Source organism: Musa acuminata, chromosome BXJ2-7, assembly GCF_036884655.1.
Source record: "Musa acuminata AAA Group cultivar baxijiao chromosome BXJ2-7, Cavendish_Baxijiao_AAA, whole genome shotgun sequence".
Classification (NCBI taxonomy): Eukaryota; Viridiplantae; Streptophyta; class Magnoliopsida; order Zingiberales; family Musaceae; genus Musa; species Musa acuminata.
In genome coordinates, this window is record NC_088344.1 from 10,409,884 (window position 1) to 10,437,171 (window position 27,288).

The window sequence follows — 27,288 nt, forward strand, 5'->3', positions numbered from 1 at the left end:
TTCTTATGTAGAGTTCATCATTAAACTGCATCAAGCTACATGGTAGCTGAGTGAAAAATCCTTTGTCATTCTAAATCTGTAGTGACCTCAATTGATGGGTGTGAAGAGAACAAACGGTCCACTTGGCGGAACAGATTTCAATCTATATCCATATCCACACAAAAAAAAAACCCTAAAATAGATCGAACATGAGGAAAAACGAAAGCCAATGAGAAAAGTTTGGAATTCCAATGTTAAAAGAACATGAGGACACCAATTCCCAAATTAATGGATCAGTACAAAATGGGCTTAGCTTCCCAAATACCCATGAGGAAAAACGAGAGCCCATTACAAAAGATAACCCAAGCAAGGAAACCAAGGAATGCCGGTCCAAAAAGAAAGTTCTCTCACTTGGGACGTGCTATATTTCCCCACAATATTGTTCGAATAAACATACGTTTTAAAAGAGCATATATGCTAATTTTGATATTTGTAAAAGACTACATGAAATAAAATTAATGAAACAAAAAATACAAGATTGTCCATCACATGCTTTCATGATCCAACATAATGGAATATAGATTGCGTAATGCCCGCGTCTCACACATGTTCAGCTATAGCTACTATGATAATAGAAGCACAATATATATATATATATATATATATATATGATCCATACTTAGTGATATAATGTCTGATATCTATATTTTATAAATATGATAAATGATATACTTATGTTTTAGATGTTTAAGGTTGAAATACATTTTTTTTTAAATATTATTCTCAATATTTTATGAAATATTAGTTGAGCATACAAAAAATTAATATTTGCTTTATGTATAGTTTACAATAAAATAACATGGTCCTTTGGCACAACAAGCCTAAGTGTACTAACAGATTTTAGTATAAGATTAAAGTTATGACAATAAATATACATATAGTAATTAGAAATGACGGTTGAATTTTGTAATCGACCCTAAGTGAATCTTAAGGCTCGAACGAATTTGAATATAATTAAAGTAACAAAGTTTAAATTTTAAATCTCATATATATATATATATATATATATATATATATATATATATATATATATATATATATATATATATATATATATATATATAAGATAATAAGTTACTTAAGTATGGATGGTGTAATAAAAAATTAAATAGAGATACAAATAAAAAAAGAATGTTATACTAAATATTGAGATATATAAGTGAGATCGAAGAATGAGCATAGATAAAATAAATATAATCTTTATTAAACTAAATTAAACTCAATTGAAGTTGCTGCAACGTTAGAATTGTTTTAGTAAAAAGAAATTTGAAATGAGATGTAATGAGATTGAATAATAGACATCAACATACCCTCTACCTCTACCTTATTTTAGTCATATCTTCTTTACTTATAACTCATGATCATTTCTCTCATTCTTTAGCCATTTTATCAGCTTTATTTATGGAGCTCAAGAAACCCTAACTCTAAAAAAAATTGAGGTAAGAAAAATATAATTTTTTTCTTTACTATATTTAGGATTTTAATTTTATAAATTTCAAATTGATTTTTTTAGCTACTTTTGAGTAACATAAATTTTGAATTTATCTTTAATTTTTGGATATATTTTATATGAATATCTTATGATTCTAAAACCTTTAGTGTATTTGTGCATGGAGGTATGAGTATCCTAATATGAGATACTATTCAAGCTAAATTGGCCCCTCAAGGATATGATTAGGTTTTGAGCTTCTGATATATTTTAAAATATTCCTTTAAGGTTATATAAGATTTGAAATTGAGTGAGTACAGCCTCTATGCACTAGGATATGAGGTTTATAAGTTCAAATAGTCCCAACTCTATTTTAGCAGAATAGAATAGGTGTTGATAATAAATTAGGAGGAGAGTTTAACCTTCAAATAATTTTATTTTAAACTAAAATTTGATGTATATTTAGTTTTATGTCTCTTAGTTTTCTATAAAATTTTATGATAATTTAAGATCATTTAGTTACATAGAATAGTGAAGTAAAACTTTTTCACATAATTGTCTGATGGTTTATTGATACTAACTAATTCATTTGATTATAGAGTAACTATTAAAAAATTAATGGTGAAATCTAGATGTATTTTTAGGTTAAGTATAGTTTATTTTATAAATCAATAGTTCAAGAGATAAAGTTCTTAATTAAGACATCTTATGATTACGTGCTTCCACTTTGATAAGTGTATTACTCTTTAATAGACTCGATCGATAAAAAATATGATCTTTCATTAACATCTTTATTTTTGAGTTGAATCGAGTAAATATAAGTTTAATTTACTATAAAATAATAATTATATAAATTATAATATTTATAGTATATTTTGAAAAGCATATTTTGGAATGATATAATTGTCATGGGATAAGTATGAGCTATATATATATATATATATATATATATATATATATATATATAATGATGAAAATATATTGTATACATGCATATATGATGATATCTGGTGTGGGAGTGTATGTATTTTCTTTGACGTGCGGTATACGAGTGCATGAATATCCTATAATATAGAAGTACACTTATATATTAGTGATGTGAGAGTGCATATATATATATATATATATGTTATGTTATAGAGTATAAAAGTCCATAAATTTATAATATTTACTACATATGTATATAAATATTTTAAATTATTTTGATATAGAATTTTAACTCTTTATTTTCATATATTATGTTGTAGGACTATGCTTGCTAAAGAAGTTATCGGATTTAATACAATATACATAACATTATATATGCTCACCTAAATAAAGCTATAAAGGATTATACTTACTAAATCATTACTCACTATAGATTATATTTTTTAGGTAAGAATATTAATACCCTACTCAAGTGATTGGATAGGGAGTGAGCATGTGTAAGTCCATGACAACGCATATATAGACGATGAGCTAAAAATATTTTATGTATATAAATTTTGGATATATTATATTTATGTTTTCTTTTGGTTAGATGTTTAATTATATATTGGTGTCAAAAATACTATCTATACAGAGAAAAATCTATCATTTTGTTTAGTAAGTTAGTAAATTTTAATTTTTAATATTTCGTTTAATAAGTTAGTAAGTCTAAATTTTTAAGATTACGGACTTTTCATTGTACTCCTATTGATAACAATAATAAAAATATTTTATTTTATTTTAATCATACATGTAGAATATATGAGTGGAACCACAAGCAAAATGTTAGAGCTTGCATCACTTAAGTTGAGATATCACAGTAGTGCACGTGAGGTGATAATAGTGCATGTGAGGCTTCTAATACTATTTGTTGCCGTCCATCCTAATATAATAATTGACCTATTAATTTATTAAGATTAGATCAATAATTTAAAATAGATAAACCAAATTTAATAGTATACACATATCAAACCTTGATAGATTAAATTAAGTTTGTTTCTAAACTAAACCGTGGTATTGCACAAAATCATATATAATTAAAGGTTGCTCGAAGCATTTGATCAACATTTGGCCACGCCTATAAACATCACTATTAACATTTCCTCGGTACACCTACAATGATTTTAATTTTACATCTATATATCGCTTGTAATTTGACCAAAATAATCCTGTAACAAATATAATAAATAATCTTGATTCAAATAGTAGCGATAAGAGAAATAACTATCTTCGAGATCGATGCCAAAAGTTATTTTGTTCATAAAATATTTCCGGAGTTTATGCAGCAACTTCCGAGATGGTATGGAACGTATCAAATTCACTTGCTCAATCAAATAAAATAATCGGCGTGGTGACGTCCGAAGAACATAAAGAGAAGATCCAGCAGCAGCAGCAATATGAACTTGCGCTGTTCGTGATCACAGTTCACACGCTCATGTGAAACGCAGAACAACCCCCGATTGCCAACTTTGACGGACGACGGCTACGATCTTAAGTAGCCTTACTTGTTTGACCGAAATGGATCACAAAAGCAACAAGAAAAGGATATAAAATCATTAGCAGGGCCATGTTCGATGGTCCCGTGGTCTACTAACTTTGAGAAACAGTGGTCTTTTTGTTCTTATTGACGTTAGCTGTTCAACGATTCATTGAGAGTTCCGTGAAAGGAAACACTTTTCGGTCTCAATTCATCGGCAACATATAGTTTTGATCTTTCCCTAGTGATAACATACACCATGATTCAATTGCTAAGGAGATATCACCATTGGAGTGACGACGGACTCCGTACAGCAAAGGCAAAGCGTTCGAAAGTTGAGGACGACGGCGACATAATGGGGAAAGAGGTACATGGATCGGTAGTTGGAAGTCAAATGGCTGCTACCACTGCAATGTATACCCATGCATCGTCATCGTCGAGCTGTTCTTGTCTTCATCTGTGGCAATCATCTTATCTTTCCAGAAACAGGAAACTAATAAACTTGTCATGTTTGCTGTCCGAGCGCATCTTTTTCATCTTTTCAGGGAAAAAAAATCTCGTGTTGCTGCAACACGCAGAAAGTTCTGCTGCCATTTTTTATTCTTTTTCTGGGACGCGAGTCAACATAGCTATTAGACAATGACAAAAGCTCGTAATAAATAGACTCACTCAACTGAAGGGTGAAACTGTTTAGCTGACAGTCCTGGGCTTTATCAGCTCAGTCTGTCATCTCATTTAATCTAATCTTAATTTATATTAGAGAAGTGTATATATTATATTTTAAATTTTATAAAAAGAGATAGAAAAACATATCAACGAGATAGTGTTTGACGGTGAGATTCTAAAGAAAATGAGGAGAATAAGAAAGAAAAAGAAAGAGAAGAAGATAAGGATAAACTGTTTTCAATCGTTTAGTAGTGCTTCACGGTAGGCGTTAGCACTTGAGAGGGAGTAAACTATTTGAACGCAGCTTCGGTTGTCATTCGTGTATGGAGTTAGTGCGTGCGTCAAAAGTTCCATCGCGTCAAACAAATTGATTTAAAGTTGTTTCTCTCGGACCTATATATATACAGCATCGATGGCATGGCTGCTCAAGCAACTCCAATCACCGCTCTTGTTCTTCTCAATACCCGAATGGAGATCAAACGGCGTAGCTCCGTAATTGGGTCCTGCAGCTTTCTCCTTGTTTTGCTCCTGTCTGGCGTGGGCTTCTCGGCTTCCCAACCTGAGACTGCCGCCGCCGAGGCCACCACTGACCGCCTCGCCCTCCTCTCCTTCAAGGCCCTCATCTCCGACGATCCATCCCGAGCGCTGGAATCCTGGAACACTACGTCCCTCCATTTTTGCCGGTGGCGAGGCGTGACGTGCGGCAACCACAGTGGCCAGCTGAGGGTCACCACACTGGAACTGGAGTCCCTCGCCTTGGCCGGTAAGATATCTCCATCCATAGCCAATCTCACCTTCCTCCAGAGGCTGCACCTTCCACAGAACCAACTTGAGGGTCCCGTTCCACAAGAGCTCGGCCTGCTGTCCCGCCTTCAGCATCTCAACCTTAGTTACAATAGCTTTCGCGGCACTGTTCCGACGACAATAGCGAACCTCTCCTCCCTTATCCTGCTTGATCTGTCCTATAATCAACTTGTAGGATCCATCCCACACAACCTCAGCTCAGAACTACAGTATATAAATCTGTCAAATAATACACTCGGAGGTGGGATTCCCGATAATCTTCGTTCCTTGTCAAAGCTGAAGCTGCTCGCCCTGAGCGGCAACAACCTCACCGGAAACATTCCTCCAGAAATCGGGAGCCTTGTAAATTTGACTGTCCTCGATTTGTCTATCAACAATCTTGAAGAATCTATTCCTCTAGAGATTGGAAATCTTATCAGCCTTAAAGCGGTTTACCTGGATTACAATAAATTCACCGGCGCTATTCCTGCCTCAATAGGGAACCTGACTTCCCTTATTTGGCTTCAGCTCTCGCAAAATCAACTTACAGGAGCCATCCCTCGCAGCCTCAGCCATTGCTCAGAACTACAATATATTTTCTTGGGAAATAATATGCTTGAAGGGGAGATTCCCAGCGATATTAGTTCCTTGTCAAACCTGAAAGTGCTCTACCTGTGGAACAACCGCCTCACGGGAAGCATTCCTCCAGAAATCGGGAACCTTACGAATTTGACGCATCTCAATTTGTATAGCAACAGACTTGAAGGCTCTGTTCCGCGGGAGATTGGGAATCTTGTCGGACTAAGAGAAGTTCTTTTAAACGATAACCAACTCACCGGAAGTATACCATCTGAGATTGGAAACCTCGTGAATCTACGTACTCTTGCTTTGTTGATTAATGGCTTTGTGGGTACAGTTCCACCAGCAATTGGAAACCTCACTTCTCTCACTTATCTTGGATTGTCAATAAATAATCTTGGAGGAATCATCCCGCCTTCCATTTGGAACCTCTCCTCTCTCAGAACACTAGAGCTCCAGAGCAACCACTTTACCGGGTCTATTCCGCCGGATATGGGAATCACTCTTCCCCTTCTTGAAGAACTAGACATCAACGACAACCAGTTTTACGGGCCTCTTCCGATTTCACTGTCGAATGCTACCAACCTCAACAACATTCAACTATACGAGAACAGATTCACAGGCACCATACCGAGAGGTTTGGGATCCTTGCAGCAGTTATTTCACTTTGATGTTACTCTTAATCAGCTAGAAGCAAGAAACGCAGCCGAGTGGGGCTTTTTGGATGATTTAGCCAACTGTAGCAGTCTGAAGTACTTGCAATTGACAAGCAACAATCTCAGTGGCTTCTTGCCGCAATCGATAGCCAATTTCTCCAATTCCTTGATGTGGTTTGAAATCGATGACAATAACATAGCCGGAAGCATTCCCGCAGAGATCGGCAACCTCGTTTCTTTGACCTCAGTTCGTATGAAGTCTAATCTTCTCACCGGTGGCATTCCTGCAGCACTGGGAAGCCTTGCAAAGCTACAGATAATAGACCTGAGTGGGAATCGCTTCACAGGAGACATCCCCGCAACCCTTGGCAATCTGACAGAACTTACCGAGCTTCAACTGTACTCTAATCGACTTCAAGGACCCATACCTCCAACTCTCGGAAACTGCCCTCTCGAACTCTTGGACCTTTCATTCAACCAGCTAAATGGCACGGTACCCAAAGAAATAATGTCCATCCCCACCCTCACCAGGTTCCTTAATGTTTCCTACAACTCACTGGCAGGATCTCTGACTCCTCAAGTTGGAAACATGAAAAATATTGGTCAATTCGACATCTCTGGCAACAGACTATCAGGTACAATTCCAAGGACCCTTGGTGACTGTCAACAACTCGATAGTCTTGACATGGCAGGGAATTCATTCCAGGGATCAATCCCTTCGTCATTTAGCCAGCTGAAGGGGCTCCAATCGCTGGATCTTTCGAGAAACAACTTGTCCGGGCTCATACCAGAATTTCTTGGGAATTTTCGGTTCTTGAGCTATCTGAATCTCTCATTCAACAATCTTGAGGGTGAGCTTCCAAAACATGGTATCTTCACGAACCTCACTGCGTTCTCCGTACTTGGAAACAGTAAGCTTTGTGGGGGTGTGCAAGCTCTGAACCTGCCTCCCTGCCCCACTCCGTCATCCAGTAAAAGACATTTATCCCGGAAGCTGGTAGCCGCGATCTCAGTTGCCGGGGGAATAATATGCCTAATCTTGCTCCTCTCTTTATTTGGCATTCATCGTTGGATGCCCAAGTCGAAGAAGGAGGCTCATGCCGACGGCATAAAAGTTCCACATATGATGGTCACATATGCCGAGTTGCTAAGAGCTACGAATGGTTTCTCTTCTGCTAATCTCGTCGGCGTGGGAAGCTTTGGTTCTGTGTACAAAGGGTTACTCAATTATGAGGAATACCAACTTGTTGCCGTCAAGGTACTCAACCTCCAACAGAGAGGAGCTTCGAGGAGCTTCGTTGCTGAATGCGAAGCGCTGAGAAATGTCCGGCATCGGAACCTGGTCAAGATTTTAACAGCTTGCACAAGTACAGATTACCGGGGAAATGATTTCAAAGCTTTGCTTTATGAGTTCATGCCGAATGGGAGCCTAGAGAAGTGGGTGCATCCAGAAGCAAACGAGCAAGGTCAGACGCGGGCGTTAAGCCTTATCCACAGGTTAAATATATTGATCGATGTGGCCTCCGCATTAGATTACCTCCACCACCATGGTCCAGAGCCGATTGTCCACTGCGACATAAAGCCAAGCAATGTTCTTTTGGACCATGACATGGTGGCTCATGTTGGAGACTTTGGATTGGCGAGGTTCCTCAACAGCAACCCCGTTGAAGCATCTCAAAGATCTTCCACCTCCATGATATTCAAGGGGTCCATCGGTTACGTTGCTCCAGGTACATTGCTTTAACCAAGAGCAGAATATGTTATTTCTTTATATGCCATTACTTGCGCAGTTGTGTTTCTCAAGTTCTTCTCTTTGTACATTTAACCTACCGATTCATGATACAGAGTATGGAGTGGCCAACAAAATTTCAGTCGAAGGGGATGTCTACAGTTATGGGATACTTGTACTCGAAACACTCACGGGGAAGAGGCCTACCGGTGAAACTCTCAAGGACGATCTCAGCCTTCCTCGGTATCTAGAAATGGCACTCCCGGAGCGGGTCGCTGAAATCATAGATCCAAACCTGCTTCTGGAGGAGGGTGAAGAACCTAATGAATGCACTCGAGACAGAGCAATGGAGTGCCTGGCGTTGTCACTCAAGATTGGCATCAGGTGCACCAAGGAATCACCACCCGAGCGAATGCTGCTGGTGGATGCCGTCAACGAATTAACTGCAATCAGGAACGCGTATTTGGAGCTTAGTAAACAGGGTAGGAGAACCCAACTCAGAGACGAGGATCCAGTTCTAGATTAAACTGTTTCTGAAGCCAAATCCAGCAATAGCGAAGGCAAGTTCATGGAAGCAGCTTTGCTAGATTTGTCATTTGTGCCGATTGATATCTTTCATTTCCCTGGCATCAGCATCAACAACGTATATTGTAATTGTTAGTTTGGCAAGTCCTATTGTCTCATATCGAAAAAATTAATTTTATTATCTTCTATGGAAACTCATAAATAAGGATATGTGTTTTGAGGTGAGATGCATCATAAAAAAAAAATCTAAGTGTTTGCTTTGGGTTTAAGTCTACACTTAATTAAATAGTTTAGGTTTCTAATTTGAATTTTTCTTGTTTAATAGATTCGAGTGTTTTATGACCTATGAACATCTTTTAAGACATTTATAATAATCTCTTTTTTATAGTAGTAATTTATCTGTGGTAATTGATCGAACCACATAAATCTAATATTTTTATCTTTTTTATTCTTTCTATTTTATTATCTTTATTGGTTGTCAAAATTATCCTTTGTTAAATTTTCTGTAACTAATTTTAACAGTAATTGCTTCCTAAGTTTTGAGTTACGCGATATTCAGTAGCAATCTTAAAAACCAAAAGAACACAGTTTTAAGGCATAAAATGGTAGTGACGTCTTTTTCTTTCTTCTGTTCGGTGCCATTTATCTGAGCAAAACGCAGAAGAAAGAATAAAAATTATTCCGGTGATTTTTCAATATTGTTGACTCTACTTGAGAAATCATGATCGATGTCCTATTTTCTTACCAAATTTATTTATCTCTTTGTCCATTTTTGTCAAATATTAATTGCGTTTACTATGTCTCACCAGCTGTGACCCACCCGGGTTGGGCCATGTCAGGTTCGCCTCGATACGTTCGACTGTCTAAATCCTGTGTTGAGTCGTATCTGAACCTAAATTGAACCGACCTGAATTCAAGCTAAATCGAGTTGAATTGGGTTCGACCACATGCCGGGCCCACCGCTTGTGCTAGCCACCTGGACATCATCTAATTTTAACGGTTAAATATTCCCCCGAAGACCACCCGCTCGTTCACCGCGCGCCCGCCACATGTTTTTTAATATTCCCGCGATATTTTGAGCCACCGCGTATACATTCACCCGCCCGCTTTACATTAGAGGGAAAGACCATCACTTCCCAATCAAAATTTCTGCTTCCCACCGCTCTCTCTTTGCCGCCTCGTTCACATATCCTTCTCCCTTACCGCGACTCATCCGTCCCCCATCGGTTGTTTCTCAACCTCATTTCTCCTCTCCATCTCTCAGGCTTCAGCTTCTCGGTCTCTTTTAAGTCCGGATACTCATGGAAGGCAGCAGCTTCCACGAATTACCTCCCTCCAAGAGATTCAAGCTTCTTCACCCCCATGAGCACTCCCATCGCTCAGAACCTTACAACCTCAAATCCCTGCCTGCAAAGAAACGGTTGGACTCGTACCATTACCAACCCGCCACCTCCCCCTGCCTCCCAGCTAAGAAGAGGGTCTGGGCTCCCCACCCCGCTTTCCCTATCGACCTCAACAGCCCCCCGCTCTCCGATGATCAACCGCTCGAAGAAAAGCACAGCAAACTAGCAACAGAAGAAGAAGAAGAAGAAGAAGCGGAGGGGGAGGAAGACGATGGGGTCATATGTGCCGTGTGCAGGAGCACCGATGGGGACCCGCTCGACCCAATCGTCTTCTGCGATGGCTGCGATCTCATGGTCCACGCGTCCTGCTACGGCAGCCCCCTGATCAACAACATTCCTGAAGGTGACTGGTTCTGCTCACGATGCGAGCAGGAAGCGAAGGAAGAGGAAAAGGATTCCAGCTGCTGCCTCTGCCCCGTGAGGGGCCGGGCAACGAAGCCCACGGAGGACGGCCGATGGGCTCACATCGTGTGCGCGTTGCTCGTGCCCGAGGTCTTTTTCCGGGATCCTCAAGGCAGAGACGGCATCGATTGCTCCCGGGTCCCCAGCAGGCGGTGGAACAGGGACTGCTATCTTTGTGGGGCCACAGGCGGGTGTGCCATCGACTGCTCGGAGCCAAAGTGCAAGTTGGGGTTCCATGTCGGTTGCGGCCTGGAACGGGGACTCTGCTTTGAGTACAAGGAGCGTCGTGGAGCGGCCATCGTTGCAGGATTCTGTGCAGACCATACTCAGCTTTGGAAGAAGGTAATCAAAACGTTTATCATCTCTTTCCTTTCTATTTCTTTGTAACATTTGCAAGTGTTCTTCTATTGCTTTCCCTGACTACGCTCTTTATGATTTCACAGCAACAGTTGACTGGAAAGTTCAAGATAGTGGCAAGGGATGATGATCGCCAGGGAAAGAAGAAGGCTTGACGCCGGTGCAGTGTGCCGGATATGACTTTGTTATCATCTACTAGTTGGCACTATTTTCTTTCTTTGTATTTTTCTGAATTTGAACGGTTTGTGTTGGCAAGAACTGTAGTAGTAATGGAGCTGTCATAGGTCCTTTGAGTTGTATTATTGTTTCCTGATCAATTAATTATGACATCAGCTTAGTGCTCAATCAAACCTAACCATGAGGATGTCTAGAGAGAAAATGATCCAAATGAGCTTTTTAATTTGTTATTTTAAATCATATTAGTTATATATATTGTGTCCATGATTTGGAATCGGAAATATTCTAGTTGGTCTCTCCTTACAAATGGAATTCTTATTAGATGAGGCACTCATAAGAGCCTTTTCGCCCTTATTTAAAGAAATGTTTTAATATAAGAAGTATTAAGGGGAGTGAACTCCTTTACGAAGGAGTACAATCCCCATGAGGCCTATCTCCTCACGATTAGGTGTTAGAAGTTATGAGTGGTGGTCTTTTCCTTATTCGACTTTTTCTCTTCATCTTTCTTCTTCTCGATGATTAAGGATTCGGTAACAATATATTGATTGAATTTTTGAAATAGCTTTCAATAGGTAATCGGTGGCTCCTTGATGATTAACCAAAAGAATTGATATGACTAAATTGAAAGAGTTCATTCAAATCATTGTTAAGAACTTAAAGATTTTAAAGAATCGAGTCATTCATTTGGTTAAGGTGCTTTAAAAAAAAGGAAGAAACTACTTAGGAGCCAAACGAGGAAATTAAAAAAAATTTTCCTTCATCTTTTCATTGATTAAGATACGATAATTTAGAGGACTAATATCATTTGTTTATTAATTATTTATTATACTATTTTTTTATAATATTTAATTATTTTGATATAGAATTTTATATAATTATTGTTTGAATCATATAATTTTATATGATTCAAACTTGATAGTGATTTGTGAAATTTTCATGATAAGTTAGTTAGTGCAGTGCAATATCTTTTATTTCTTAATTTTTTTATGATATCGATGTTTTTTTATAATATATTAATTATTTTAATATGAGAATTTACTTAATAATTTCTTAAATTATATAATTTTATCTTAGAAGATTAGTGTTATGGATCTAATTATGAATCCTAGGACTTAATAGGGTTTTTCAAAAATTTTCATGATAAGTTAGTGGGAAAAAATAATTACAAATGACACTAGCAAACGAATGAAGGTGCCACCTCATGCTTATTTAGAGGTGCAATATGGTGATTGTCTTTTTGTTAATGTATTTAAGCTAAAGCTTTTTCAAAGTTTTTTCAATATAGATTCTTCAATAATTTTTCTTATCTTTTATTCTTTTCAACAAAAGATTGATTAATGACAACCTCCATCTTATAGGAACCTCTCCCCAAAAAGGACAATCTTAATTTCCTCCAAAAATAAATTAGTCAAGAATTATGTTCATTCTTTTAATGGTATCATATTTTTATTTACTCTAAACTAAATGTGAAACCACACCAATTATGATTATTAACCATATCCAGTGTGTAATGACTTAAAAATATTGTTAGGAATATTTTACATGTATTTAAAATTACGAATCTTTTGGACCAAATATTAGTAATCCATATAGAATTTTGAAAGAAAGAAATGCGTGCTAAAAATTAAACTAATGCCTTTAGTAAACGTTTGCTAGCAAAAAAAATTACTTGAGAAAAAGAAGAATATGTGATGAAATTCTAATGGCAAGTAAATATAATTATCTTAGTTTTCTTTTCAATCTGAAAAATCATAAATGATACACACCTCTCTGTCAAAATTTATTTCCTAATTTTTAGTACCGACGTATCTCATCATTCAATATTTATTTTCTATTTTTAAATATTATAATTAGAAATAATTTATTTCAATTCTATTTAAAAATAATTTAATATGGAAGAATTTCTTTACATTAATTTAGATTCTCTCTTATCTCTATTTAAACTCAGGCAAAATGACACCTTATTCCTTTTCATTGGTATCGGAGGAATTACACTTCATGTACATGCGAGTTGTTGGTGAAGGCACAGCTTCTCGCCTATGGAGATTGTATGTATTCTAATTTTTTTCTTCTAATTTAATGTATAAAATATTTTTGAATTTAATAAAATTTTTGATATTTATTAATTTTAATTTTTTTCTGAAAAGGTGATGCATATTCTAGATTCTAGTATTGTTAATATTAATTTAGTATTCTAAAAATTGTAAATCATATTCAATGATGATCATATGTTCATTAGATTATGTGTCGTGAAAAAAATTATTTTTAATTTTATTTTAAGAAGCGTTAGATTTAAATTATGATATCGTCGAGGCATAGCGCACCGATTAATGCAGCCCTACATGATCCAACAAGGATGGCTCAGCCTACATGATCCAAACCTAATCGATTTAGATTAGTTCAAGTTAGTGTTGGGTTATTCTAGATTGACTCAAATCTATTTCAGGATGGGTTTGGATGAGTTCAGGTCAGTTCAAGTTCAAGTTAGTTTTGTTTGAATCCAAGTTAGTTCGTCTTCAATCCATCCAAGCTGCTTTAAATCAGGTTGATTTAGAGCCAATCTTAGGATTTGGTGGGCTCGATATCACTTTATCTTTTTTGTTTAGAAAAATTAAGAGATTTTATTTGATGTTGTATGATGAATTTGGATACTTATTTAGAGATCGATCGATCTTAAATTTGACTATTAATTTAAATCAAGTTGATATTAAGATGCATATGTACCATCTATATGTATCACTATCAAATTGTCTTATAAATGGATATATGGATGAATGAAATTATAAATGGAGGAATGCGATATTTGATGTTATATGTGATAACATTATTTTCTCGCCAAAAATAGATAGGTTGTTACTAGTATGATGATTCTCTTCAGAGATTTATAGACTAATAGTTAAACGATTACTTGGGAGAATAAATCTATTTCATGTAATTAATTATGATAATAGATATATTGTTGAACAATGTTACTATGGTTTATGTCTATGTTATGTTGAGATTAATCGTTTGTTTTCAAATAAAGTTTAGTTTATGGAGAATTATACTTTTAAAATTTAATTTATGAGATTCCTATTTACTATGTATGGCTGTTGAAATATTTTTCTAATATTTATTTTCAAAGTAATCTTCTGATAGTGATAGATCGAAGAAGACTTGGGTGAAAAGGACTTTTCTCAGTCTTTTCTTCTTCTTTTTTTAATGGCGGACTGGTCAAAGCTCTCGATAGATATCTCAAGTCTAATTCATGGTGAACTCTCCGTTCTTGATTGCATACGTGTCGGAGCCGTTTGCAAGCAATGGAACTTTGCCTGCAAGTTAAAGTACCATTGTCCTACGAAGAAGCCACAATCCCCTTGGCTGGTGTTGCCTGGTGAGTGCGATACCACCACCATCAAGTTCTTTTCTATTCTCGAGAAGAAGACATACAAGATTCCATGCCCGGAACCTATGATCCATCGAAGGGTCTATATTGGTTCTGGTCACGGTTGGCTGGTCACCGTGGATGATATCTGCAACATGCACCTTCTAAATCCACTCACCGGTGCCCAGATTCCGCTCCCTCCGGTGACGACCTTACCCTTCGTCAGCGCTCGCCACAATTCCCACGGACAGATCATCGAGTTTGTCGTGGAAGTACCATACGGGGCTAACATAATCTCGACATTGGTGTTCTCCTTCGAGCGCATGCGGTGCATCTTCTTCCAGAAGGCAGTACTCTCTGCAGCTCCTGATGTAGACGACAATTGCTTGATCATGATGATTTGCAATAACTGGAAACATCTGGTCGTTGGTCGAGCTAGAGGCGAGGCTTGGAAGTGCATAAGCTTGTATCATCACTACACTAACATCATTCATCGCAAAGGCAAGTTCCACTCGATCAGTGACACTGGAATAGTTGAGGTATGGGAGCACGATGGATCGATCTTGAGGCCTCGGATCATCGGCTCAAAAATTCGATATTTTTTGAATCAGTTCATGCATTACTTGGTCGAGTCGCTAGACGGTAATCTACTGTTGATCGTTAGGGCGCAAGAGGATATCAAACCTTCTGACAACTTTCTAGTGTTTTCTCTAGACGAGAAAGAACATAAGTGGAAGAAGGTGAGCGACTTACATGAGCAAACATTGTTCTTGGGATACAACCACTCTATGTGCCTCTCCGCTAGAAACTTTCCAGAGTTGCAACACAATTGTATCTACTCTACTAATAACAAACTTATGTACTATCAACATGGAAGTCATGACATGGAAATATTTTACTTGAAGGAGAAGAAAACACAACAAATATATCATCTTGAACGTCAATTGAATTGGCCTCCTCCTATTTGGTTGACTCCGAGTCTGTCTTGAGTTAGTTATGCAAAACAAGACCTGTTGTATCAACTTGTCATGGATGTTCTTCTTTCTATTGTGAATGAGATCTTGAATTTTCTATGGATTTACTTGAAAGAATAATCATGTATAGAAGAAAATGTACTTGTACAAAGCAACTTAAAAAGCTTCCAATAATCATGCTCCATTTTGACTTTTTCTAAAATTTTATTCATATATGTTGCATGATGTTTGATGTTTTTCTTAAATTTATTAGTATTAGTCAAATGATATTTTATTTAAATTTTTTTATAACAATTAATTATGTACAGTTGAGACTATTCGATTTGATGTTGTGGGTTTATATTTTTTTACCGAATTATTGTTGTTGATAGAACTAAGTCTACTAAGAAATATATTAATTTTCTTGGCCTATTTCCCATCACTTGTTAAAGGGTGCCTAAAAAGAGGGAAAAATGGCACCAATCTCTCTTGGAAGTGGTGGACTCTTTTGGAAGCTTGCACCACCTCTTCTTCCACAAGGCTATGCTCTCTTCACCTCCTGACGCAGATGGCGATTTCACCATCATGATGATTCGCAATGTGAGATGCCAATTATTATCCTTTGCTCAAGCTAGGGATAAGGGTTGGACATCAATAAGCACACATTATGGCTACACCGATATGATGATGTATCACAATGCTAAATTTTGCATCATTAATTATGGTGGCATAATCAAGATATGGGAGCCCAACTGACTTCCTTTAATTCTAGGATCATCACGTATTATTTGGCCAAATCCCTATAGGGCAATCTCTAATTGATCTACTAACGAACCTAAGAACATTATGTTCTTAGTATTTTCCTTGGACGACGAAGAGTACAAATGAAAGAAGTTGAAGAGCTTGCATGAGCAAATGTTGTTCTTAGAATACAATCAATTCATGTGCCTCTCTGTTATAGATTTTTTAGAATTAAAACAAGATTATATCTACTTTATTGGCGATAATCAAAATTCATGTAAGTATTATCGGCACACAACCGTATGAAGATAGTAAGAACAACATCTTAGACATCGCTTGATTTGGCTTTCTTCTATTTGGTTGTCTCCCAAGCTATCTTTAGGTTATATCTGCCATCCAAATCTATTATCTGCCATCTACTGTGAGAAAGAAATAGAAAGTCCACATCCATCTTGAATTTGCCATGGATTCACTTGCAGTAAAACCACACGGCACTGTGGTGGTCTCACCAAATAGACAATGGAATGGCAATCCCCTTTTCTTGTTTTGCTTTTTATTTTTGCCTAACGAAGGCGTTAATCCGATAGGTTAAATAATTTAAGTGTAACCCATCAACAACTTCTGCAATTGCTATCATTTTTGTTCTCTCTTCTTCTACTACTTAGGTCAACAAAATGCCCCACCTTTTGTTACACTAATTTTATTATACCACGATAACATAATAGCCAAACTAGTTATTCTTATACATAAGTTAGTCATTTTTTTATTACTTAATATAAATTTAGTATATTAGTCGAAATCTACCCTCAATGACACATGGTTATTATATAAGATCTAAGTCATCCTCCATTTGTCTATGAGTATAAATATTTAAAACAAAAAAGTTCCCTTCTCATTTGACAAGGAGGTAATTTGTTCACAAATTTTCCTCTCTCCCTTTATGACAAGAAAGAAAATTCTAAACCTCTCTTCCTTACCGATAAAGAAGATAATCATAATTTTTTTTTCTCTTCTTTTACCATAAGAAAAATAATCTTACACTTTGTTCTCTTTTTTTTTAATGATAAAGCCTTCCTTTAAAGTATAAAAATAAATCTTAAACAAGAAAATGAAATAGCTCTCTTCTTTCTTGAACTACTCGAACCCATATTTAGGAACCTCACATTATTAACTTAAGCATCAGAGGAATCATATTGGAAAATCTCTCCCGACCCTGATCTTCGTATAGGTGCTACTTCAAGAGCATAATACTTCTACCTCAAATCTACATTGGAGCCACCTCGGGTCCACTTCGGTGCTATCTCGGATCCACCTTAGAGTTATCTTGGATCCATTCGGACCCACTTTGGAAGCATAATATTTTTACCTTAGAAACAATGATATTTTTACCTCGGAGGCACCTTGGACATTCTTGCACACATGGGTTTGGAGTATATGAGTTTAGATGGAGGGCTCAATGTCGTAAGAGTGTCCACAAGCTAACCCTATAAACAAATACTCGAGCGAGGACGCACCACCCTCGACCCACAATACTTTCACTTAGGCAGGACAACACTCATCTTTTCCCCACATAGACACATCCACCTTAATGCATACACTAATGTGGTACTGGTATCTATTCAATGACCTGGGTCTCTTACCCTCGAGGGCATCGTCGGGCTACCTACTCGTTCCCCCCAAGGCGTTCTTGAATCTTACTCAACAGGTGTAGGCGCTAGCGGGTATGATGTAGACTATTGCTCCACTTCTGCCCTAGCTAGCCCAACAAGCCACCATCTCAATCACGGTCGACAATTTGACCACCACTAGCACCGATGCATGTCAGGGTCCCCCCACTCGATGTGTCACCAATATCTGAGGGGCACCAGAGGCTTGTTGAGCCATCGACGCCCCACTTCCCTATTGTAGAATTCAGTAGATTGTCGTACCACTACTTTGCTTTGACTCGCCTGATATCTCTAAGTACAAGACCTAATAATATTCTGTGACTCGCAACTAGTCATGAGCCAAGTAGAGTGGATTTACAAGGCCCAGATATGATCATGGCAAAGTACCTTGTTAAGGTGCAAATATTAGTTCATAGTTTCTCCTGACTCCATGTATTTCAAGTTCCCCATGAAAAAAATTCTCAAGTTGATGCGCTCACCCACTTGGCATCCACTCAGACTCTTGGGTAAGATTGGCTGTTTGTTGAGACGCTGCCAACCTGAACCATTAAGAGGCTCGATGTGGCTATGGTCAGGGAGGAACCGAGTTAGATGAATGAGATCTTGCACTACAAGAAAGATAAGATGCTCCCGACTGACCCCAAAGTGGTCCGAAGAGTCAAGCATTATCAAGCATAGTATTGCCTAATCAATGATCGCTTGAATTAGAGGCTCTTCAACCAACCATTTCTTATTTGTTTGACACCTAAGAAGACTCCCTATGGCTGTGACTGAGCTAGAAGATGCCCAAGAAGCCCACCATAGTGAGAAAATTCGAGATCCATTATGGCTAAGAAGAGACATGAAATTCGCCATTATAAAAAAGAAGATTTGAAGCTCACTATAATAGGAATACCCAAGATCTGCTATAGTAGAGAAGAAACATAAAATCTACCATGATGAAAAAGAATATTTGAAACCTGCCACAATGGGAAAACCCAAAATATGCCATGGTGGGAAAACTTTTGATTTGCTATGGTAGAGAAGGGACATGAAATCTGTCATGACATAAAAAAAATATTTAAAGTCTATTGCAATGGAAAAATTTGAGATTCTCTCGATGAAAAAAGGACTTGAAATCTATCATGGCGGAGAGAAGATTTAAAGCTCGCCATTGTGGAAGAATCTAAAATTCATCATGGTAGAAAAGAGACTTGAAATCCACCATGGCGAAGAGAAGATTTAAAGCTCGCCATGGCAAGAGAACTCAAAATCTGTCACAATAGAGAGGAGACTTGAAATCCACCATGGCGAAGAGAAGGTTGAAGACCACTATGGCAAGAGAACCCGAAATCTATCACAGCGAAGAAGGGATTTAAAATCCACCATAGTGGATAGAAGATTTAAAGCCTACCACAGTAAGAAAATCTAAAATCTATTACAGAAAAAAAGAGACTTGAAATTGAAAAAAAAAAAGAAGATAAGAACAATTATTGAATAAGCTTTATTGAAGAAGTGATGAAGCTTGATTGTATTCACATGTTCATCTTCTATTTATATAGGTTAGGAGAGAGAATTTTCCTTAACAGATTAGAGGATTTTCCTCAAACAGTAGAGAGATTTCCTGATATAGTTTGAGGAAATCTTATTTGTTATCATGCCCCCGCAAGATGGTGCTCCTATCAAGGAGCAATAGTTTACGAGCGAGAGGCTTCGTCAGTAGGACAAGAGCAGATCATTGCTATTGTTGTTGTTGCGATTGCGATGACGATGGCTAAGGCTACGATGGCAGCGATTACGATTGCGAAAGCAACAGCTACGATTGCGACGGCTACAACTGTGACAACGACGGCTGCGACAGCGACAGAGGCAATAGAGGAGGAAGCTGCAACAGAAGAGGTGTAGGAGGTAGCTACAGCGAGGAAGAAAGGTGAGGCAGTGCTAGTGAGCACAGGACTAGAGACGCCACATTGGAAGGGAACGGACGTTGGTGCAGAGTGGTAGTGGAGAAAACAATTGTCGTTCGCCGAGGAGGAAAGATTTATCGCACCGATGGGCTGATGACGGAAAAGCAATGGTAGAAAGCCTTTTCGTTTGCCTCTGGAGGTGGAGAAGCAATAGTGATAAGTCGGTAGTGAGAAGAGAGCACCGATGGGCTGATGACGAAAAAGCAATGGTAGAAAGCCTTTTCGTTTGCCGCTGGAGGTGGAGAAGCAATAGTGATGAGTCGGTAGTGAGAAGAGAGCTTGCTCTAGGCAAGTGGCTCTGATACAATGAAAAAAATAATAGAAGATAAGAACAATTATTGAATAAGCTTTATTGAAGAAGTGAAGAAGCTTTATTGAAGAAGTGAAGAAGTTTGATTGTATTCACATGTCCCCTTTTTATTTATATAGGTTAGGAGAGAGGATTTTCCTTAACAGATTAGAGGATTTCCCTCAACAGAGTAGATAGATTTCCTCATATAATTTAAAGAAATCTTATCTGCTATCAGAAATCCGCATATACTTGAGGTATGTAAATCAAGAAACTTGACCAATGCCAAGGTAAAATTAATACGATAGAGGCATAGACCAAATATACCCAAGGCATGTGAGTCAAAAAACCCGACCAATGCTAAGGTAAATTCATTATCGTAAAGACATAAACCAAATATGCTCGATGCATGCAAGTCAAATAATCTGACCAACGTAAATTCGCTACGATAATGTTAGAAAACCAAACATGTCTAAGACGTATGAGTCGAACAAACCTGGCTCGCATGATGACTCGCTACGGTGGGAGGCATAAAATAAAATGTGTTAAATCTGCCACGATGGAGTATAAGCCAAAAACATGTCAAATCCGTTATAGTAGAGGTGCAAGCCGAAATGTTTCAAATCTATCACGATGGAAGTGCAAGCCAAAATGTGCCAAATCCATCTTGACGGAGGCGTAAGCCAAAATATGCCAAATCTGTCATGGTAAAGGTGTAAGCCAAAATGTCCCAAATCTACCATAGCAAAGGTGTAAAATAAAATGTGTCAAATCCATCATGACGGAAGCGTAAGCCAAAATGTAATCCAATCCATCATGATGGAGGTACAAGGCAAAAATATGTAAGGCATTTAAATAAGAAAAATCTGACCCGCGCCAAGAGAAATCCGCTACAATAAAAATAAAAACTCAACGTTACTAAGACACATGAATCGACTAAACCCGACCTATAAGATGAGATCTTAAATGCTCCAATGTCAGATAAACTAAATGACACGCTTTGAACCCCTCTCACAAGAGACTTGAGGCACGCCCTCTATGGGGGACAAATAATATGAAATTTACCATCAGTTGATATGTGGTTGTCACACAAGATCCAAGTCATCCTTCATGTGCCTACGTGTATAAAGATTCAAAGTAGAGAAACACAAGCTTCCTTCGCATTCATTATAGTAAGAAAGGTAATTACAAACTTTCTTATCTTTTTATGATAAAGAAGGTAATCCTAACCTTTATTTTCTTACTTTATGATAAAGCAATTGTAAACTACCTTATCTTTCATAAAAAAAATATAATATTAAATTCTCTTCTTTTACGAAAAGGAAGATCATCATAAACTTTATTTCTCTCTTTTAAGGTATAAAAACATATATTCAGTGAAACGAGGGAGCTATCTCATTTCGAACTCTTTGAATCCACATTTAGGAACTTTGGATTATTAACTTAAACGTCGGAGGGATCGGGTCGAGAAACCTCCTTTGACCTTGGTTTTCATGCAAATGTTATCTTGAGAACATAATACTTTTATCTTAGGAGCACAATACTTTCATCTCGAGAGATCAACACCTACGTCTCAGATCCACCTTAGAGCCACCATGAAGCCACCTCGGATTATCTTGAATCTATCTTGGAAGCATAATATTTTCACTTCGAAAATCCCTAGAATATTTCTACTCACACACGTCTAGACTGCGTTGGATTGATCACGCCATCAATCTTTTTTTTTTTTTTTCATAACAGGTAGATAAGAAAAGTTGTCTCCAAATCAGACAGTTTTTTCTCTCTTTTTATTTCCTTTGACCGACATGGATGGAACTGTTTATTTTTTTAACTTAAATGCTGGCATATGATAAATCTTTAGCTACGTTTAAGAAAGGGGTTTCGTAGTTGTTGGATGGAACTATTTATTTTTCCTTTTATCTTCTACGTTGCAGTGGTGATTTACTGAGAGTCGCATGCTTTGACCCCCATCGTATTCGATAAGCATTTCCTAGTCATTCGAATTGGGCTCCTCCAAGTGGCCCATATTTGAATTGGGCCTCTTCTCATGTAACCACGAGACAACTTACTGCTTACCAACGAAGTAGATGCGGTCTGCTCTTAAACGAGTCCACGTTGCGAGCTTCCCCTTCCCACGAACGGAGAAGAGAAACAGAGTGCGGAAGAACAATACGAGATATAACAAGCGGCGAAATCAGCGAAGAAATCCTCTCTTATTCCTTCCTTCGGATGAATGGATCATCATATCGGTCCTACTTAGCATACCCTTTCTTCCGCTCCCCTCATTGATGGCCGATGCATTGCTCCGTCACGGCCTCTTCCTCGCTTCGCACAATCGGCTCCTCCCTCTCCTCTTCCTTCCTCTCCAATCCAACTCCCCGAGACTAAAGCCGTCCCCTAGGTCCCGATTGGACGCCGCCTTTTCTGCCGCCCTCCCGCGCCCCTCAAATCGATCGTCTGGTCACAGAGTATCCGCCCCCACCCTACGAATCTTTCGAGTTTTGTGGTTGTTTGTTGGATGCAGTGTTGTTCAGATGCTGGTGATGTATGCAGGTGCGCGCGGTCGTCGAAGAGGGTACCGATGAACCCAAGTGGTGGGAGAAGAATGGGGGGCCCAATATGATTGACATTCATTCGACGGAAGAGTTCTTGGACGCATTAAGCCAAGCAGGTGACAGGCTTGTCGTCGTGGAGTTCTACGGCACTTGGTGCGGGTCTTGCCGAGCCCTTTTTCCCAAGGTGATGGTTACCTGTCATCTACATGCAATTCGATTCGCTGGTAACTAGTTTACTTGCGTACATAAAGTTTACACTTGGTTGCCGCACTACATCAGGGAGTGACAGAAGTACCAATAGAACAAACCATCACCACGAAAGCCTGCTACTTCTTAGTGAGAATTACTCGCACCATTCCGGTTAAGATCTCCCAAACAGGGTTGCTCTAGTTATATGTAACCGAAGCGAAACCCAAGGTACCTGCTCATGAACTAGAGCCAGTATTTAGGGTGCCACTTCCAAGAATTTTGAGTTTTCTTTAGTTCTCTTCGGGTCACTGTCACAAACAATAAAATGAAAAATAATAATTCTTTCTACAGGTGTTAACCAATAAATGCAGGTTTTAGCTTTTTAGCCGACTTCTAATAGACAGAGTCATTACACTAATAATTCCATGAGGTTTCCTTTCTATGCAGTTGCTTACCCACATATGGCCAACACTGATTAGGACTTAAGGCTTATTTTCCTGCTTCTGTTGATGTTGTAAAAATTATAGGTCCTCAAATTTTTTACTTAATTATAGGCCTATACATTTCCATTTTCTTCTTTAATTTTTCTATACTGATGGATAAGAAACAATAGGTTTGTAATAATTGGTTGGGCTAGAACTAGTCCATCAAACTCCTCCGGCTTCTAATTCTTTCCTTAATAATTTTTCTAAGTCATTGTTGGGCCAAATCGCTTATATTTGTTTATCAGATGACTGATAATAAATTATCAACATTTTGGTGAACATGAAGATCTCAGTTTGCTAGGTTGGTAAAGGCCTTGAATGTTGATAGCAAGGTCACTTACCCTTTGCCAAAAAGAATATTTTGGTGAACATTGCATTTTGTATATTTTTAAATGTTTGCTTGCACGTCATGTTTCTTCTGCTGAATGACTCTTGTGAATTGACTTTTTTTTTTCTGAATCTCCTCCACCTTTAATCATATTGGCTTTCAGCCTTACTCCAGCCATTTCACCATTTTTGTTAACACCATCAATGTCTCTCTTTATTATATATCTTCAAATTTGCCTTTTATATGTTCTCAGACTAATTTTAACCATCATAACACTTTAATTTTGAAGTCCACTGACAACTATGCTGCCAAAATTGCTACTCTCCATTCTGCCATAAGCCCTAGAAGAAAACAAATCTTTTTTGTTGTCACTCCTTACTAACTTATAAAAAATTACTGTATTCATTATTTGTTGTTTTAGCAATATTTGAGGCCTTGGAGCCTTTCTTAATGAATCAAACTGTTTTTTTTAAGTCACACTTAGAATGCTATTAAATAAACTTCTTTGCCTATATTTGTCTGCTCTTAACAATATGGAGGGTCACGAGCACAATCAAATAATACATGGAAACAGTAGAAATGTTGCTAGTTTAAGTCCCTCAGACTGGGGGATGAGAGAATGCTCTTGCAACCAGCTATTTCAATTTCAAAGATAAATATGATAGAGTATTTTATTATAGTTTTATATTAATTTTACAGACAAAACCTTGTTTTGTTTCTTCATTATTCCTGCCAGGAACCTCTTTAGTATATTCAAGGTTACTTGGGTTGTACATATGTCACCTATCTAGCAAGTAAGTTATTTGTGCTTTAACACCCAGAACATATTTTGGTGATATTATAGCTCCACTTCTTTTTTTTTTGCATTCGAAATTGCTGAAACTAACTTGTGCATGTTTCATTACATGTCCTGAACTATGGGCATGTTTAGCATCACTTATTTTTTTATTCCCACTTCTCTGGTAGATATTTATAAGTTAACTTTTCTGATCTGTATGTCCAGTGACATCCTATGAGTAATTATCACATTTGTTCCAGGTTTTGATCTGTTTTGTTTAAAGCTTTGGATCCATATGTATGTGATGTAGAATATTATATCTTTAGCTGGATGTGATACTAGCCACGAATACCAAGTTCTTTCCTTTAATGATCTTTCAGCTCTGTAAGACAGCAGAGGAACACCCTGATATATTATTCCTAAAAGTGAATTTTGATGAAAACAAGCCTATGTGCAAAAGATTGAATGTAAGAGTGCTTCCTTATTTTCATTTCTACCGTGGTGCTGATGGACTGCTGCAGTCTTTCTCATGTAACCTAGTTAAGGTATGCTTTTCTGCTTGTATGTAAATTGAAGTTTGATATAATCTAGTTTGGACATTCTACTAGCTTTCATTCTCTTCGTTGGAACTTCAAGTTGATATACATTTAGTTAAGCACAGTCCAGAGGTATCTAATTTCAGCGATAGTGAAGTAGTTTTAATTGGTGAAGGTTTGTTGCTTATTTATTTTCTTCCACTGGTACTGAAAGTTATATAATATCTGGTTTGATTATGACTGTAAGGGCACCATGACACTCATTTTATTATCACACAGTTTGAGAATTATGTCAGAACTGTCCTCTTCTGTGTGTTAAGAGTTAGTTCATTTGGAACTTGTTTTTCCCTTTTTTGTATTAACACAAGGAAAGATATATAGCTTAAAAAGTAAAACAAAAGTGACAGGATGGAAGTGCCAGCCTTTGTTTTTGTTTTTTTCTTCTTAGTTAGCAGTAAGGTAAGGGCTTGGCTATGTTCTTATCCAGATACAACAGTCTCGTCTCTTTCACGATGCTTCTAACAGTGACAACAATATCCAAGTCCCTGCATTTTGGTTCTCTGAAGGTGATGCTGTTTTGTCCAGTAAACCTCTTCCAAGTCTGATACCATAGGTTTTGTGCTTAAGACTTTCAAAGTGGATGGTCCCTGCCTAGTACAATTCCAAATATGTTGGTTGAAAAATTCATGAGTGTGTTAAGATGCCAAATTACTTATTATAGACTTAAGGTTGCTTAATTTTCTGCTACAATGCAATCTTAGCATATGGCAAAAGGAGGCATTAAAATACAAATGATTATCTGTTGGTTTCAGTTAATCTGAATGGATTTGACAAACAGTTTTGATAGCTGAGCTTCTGTATCTAACTGCAGTTCCAGAAGATAACGGATGCCATCGAAAAACATAACAGTGCTCGATGTAGCATTGGACCTCCTTCGGGAGTTGGAGATCTGCTTGATAGCTCGACCTCACAGAATTAAGCTTGCTGGCTTTTGATGGCTGCCTTCTCTTGGTAGTTCTTCCCCAGTTGTACCATAAAACCGAATTTAGCAAATTCTTATTAAAACTCCTTGCACAGTCAATCTACTTATGGATCATAGCCAGAGTTGGAAAATTATGAAAATGCATACTCGGTTGGCATATCTTTAAAAAAATTATGAGAATGCATGTTTGGTGTACAAATGGAATATTCTTAATTTGAATAAACATGCAAGCAGAACTGCTGTAGTAACATGATGTTTACATTCAAGCATCCTGCATCCATTGCTTTGAGGGAAGTTTTTCTATCTTTTTTTTTAAAATAGAATTCTATTTTTTAAAATAATTTCTCTAGCCATTTTCAAAGCATGCACTTTTGAAAAAAAAATATATAGCATTTTTTCTGTTGTATATACACACCAGTTATTGAAAAAAAATTTGGTGATTATTATTTTGTCCAATTAGAGTTTGGAAGATCAGATGGTCATGAATCTAATAAAAATACTATCTGAACTATATAATATATATATATATATATATATATATATATATATATATATATATATTCAGTGCTGACATTTAAAAAGGATTATTACTTTTTTATGATTGTAGGCACGTGAAAGGCATGTTTTGTTTCGCAATAAATTGTAGCCACTTTTAAATTGTTATTGATGTTTTGCATGTCTGAATTGTGTTAGTAGAGCGAGTCCAATGGCCTAACACAAGAAATGAAGAATTTAAAAGCGATTAACATGCACATTGCTGAGGTAAGATGCCCGACAGCCTAAAGAAACAGCCAAGTACATGATCCCACACATTTGATTACAATACAAGTAAACCAATCATGCACATTGCTTCGGTGAACACAAGGTAGTAGTTGCCATGTATTTTTCAGATAGAACGATTGCCCATCACCAAACCGTCTCACTCTTGCACCTTCTTTGCTTCAACATGGGGGGAGAGAGAGAGAGAGAGAGAGAGAGAGCTGAAACTAATGGCGGAGCCAAAGTTTCTAGCAGTGGCAACATTGTTTACCCTGTGGGAGTGAAAACCCCAGAATGATTGATTGTCCAATTAAGTTGTGGCCCGATGAGTTGGACTGAGTTGGCAATTAATTTTAGTATAAGTGGCCGAACATGTATATCGTAGTGCAGTACAACTCTCTCATGAATCCTTTGGTGACCGGAATTCGAGATTCGAGTGCAGAATTATTGTATGATTTATCAAAGGTTTTACCAATTAAAATGACTAACGCTTTAACTGTAAAAGAACCATCTAATTGCGTGATTAGA

At 37.4% G+C, this 27,288-nt stretch overlaps 4 protein-coding genes across 4 annotated transcripts; all 4 read left to right on the forward strand.

Annotated features, from left to right (window-relative positions):
- Positions 1–4,991: 4,991 nt before the first annotated feature.
- LOC103991578 (receptor kinase-like protein Xa21) lies at positions 4,992–9,054 on the forward strand. Its single transcript, XM_009411074.3, has 2 exons — positions 4,992–8,325; positions 8,441–9,054. Exons 1-2 carry the CDS (start codon positions 4,995–4,997, stop codon positions 8,848–8,850), a joined length of 3,741 nt encoding a protein of 1,246 aa, XP_009409349.3. The 5' UTR covers positions 4,992–4,994; the 3' UTR covers positions 8,851–9,054.
- An 865-nt stretch (positions 9,055–9,919) lies between these two features.
- LOC103991579 (uncharacterized) lies at positions 9,920–11,396 on the forward strand. Its single transcript, XM_009411075.3, has 2 exons — positions 9,920–10,996; positions 11,098–11,396. The coding sequence occupies exons 1-2, from the start codon at positions 10,151–10,153 to the stop codon at positions 11,164–11,166; spliced, it is 915 nt and encodes a 304-aa protein (XP_009409350.2). The 5' UTR covers positions 9,920–10,150; the 3' UTR covers positions 11,167–11,396.
- Positions 11,397–14,389: 2,993 nt separating this feature from the next.
- LOC135618078 (uncharacterized) lies at positions 14,390–19,826 on the forward strand. Its single transcript, XM_065118980.1, has 2 exons — positions 14,390–15,194; positions 19,672–19,826. Exons 1-2 carry the CDS (start codon positions 14,390–14,392, stop codon positions 19,824–19,826), a joined length of 960 nt encoding a protein of 319 aa, XP_064975052.1.
- A 2,436-nt stretch (positions 19,827–22,262) lies between these two features.
- LOC135617159 (thioredoxin-like 2, chloroplastic) lies at positions 22,263–26,100 on the forward strand. Its single transcript, XM_065117123.1, has 4 exons — positions 22,263–22,616; positions 22,702–22,887; positions 24,864–25,028; positions 25,891–26,100. The coding sequence occupies exons 1-4, from the start codon at positions 22,437–22,439 to the stop codon at positions 25,996–25,998; spliced, it is 639 nt and encodes a 212-aa protein (XP_064973195.1). The 5' UTR covers positions 22,263–22,436; the 3' UTR covers positions 25,999–26,100.
- Positions 26,101–27,288: the final 1,188 nt, after the last annotated feature.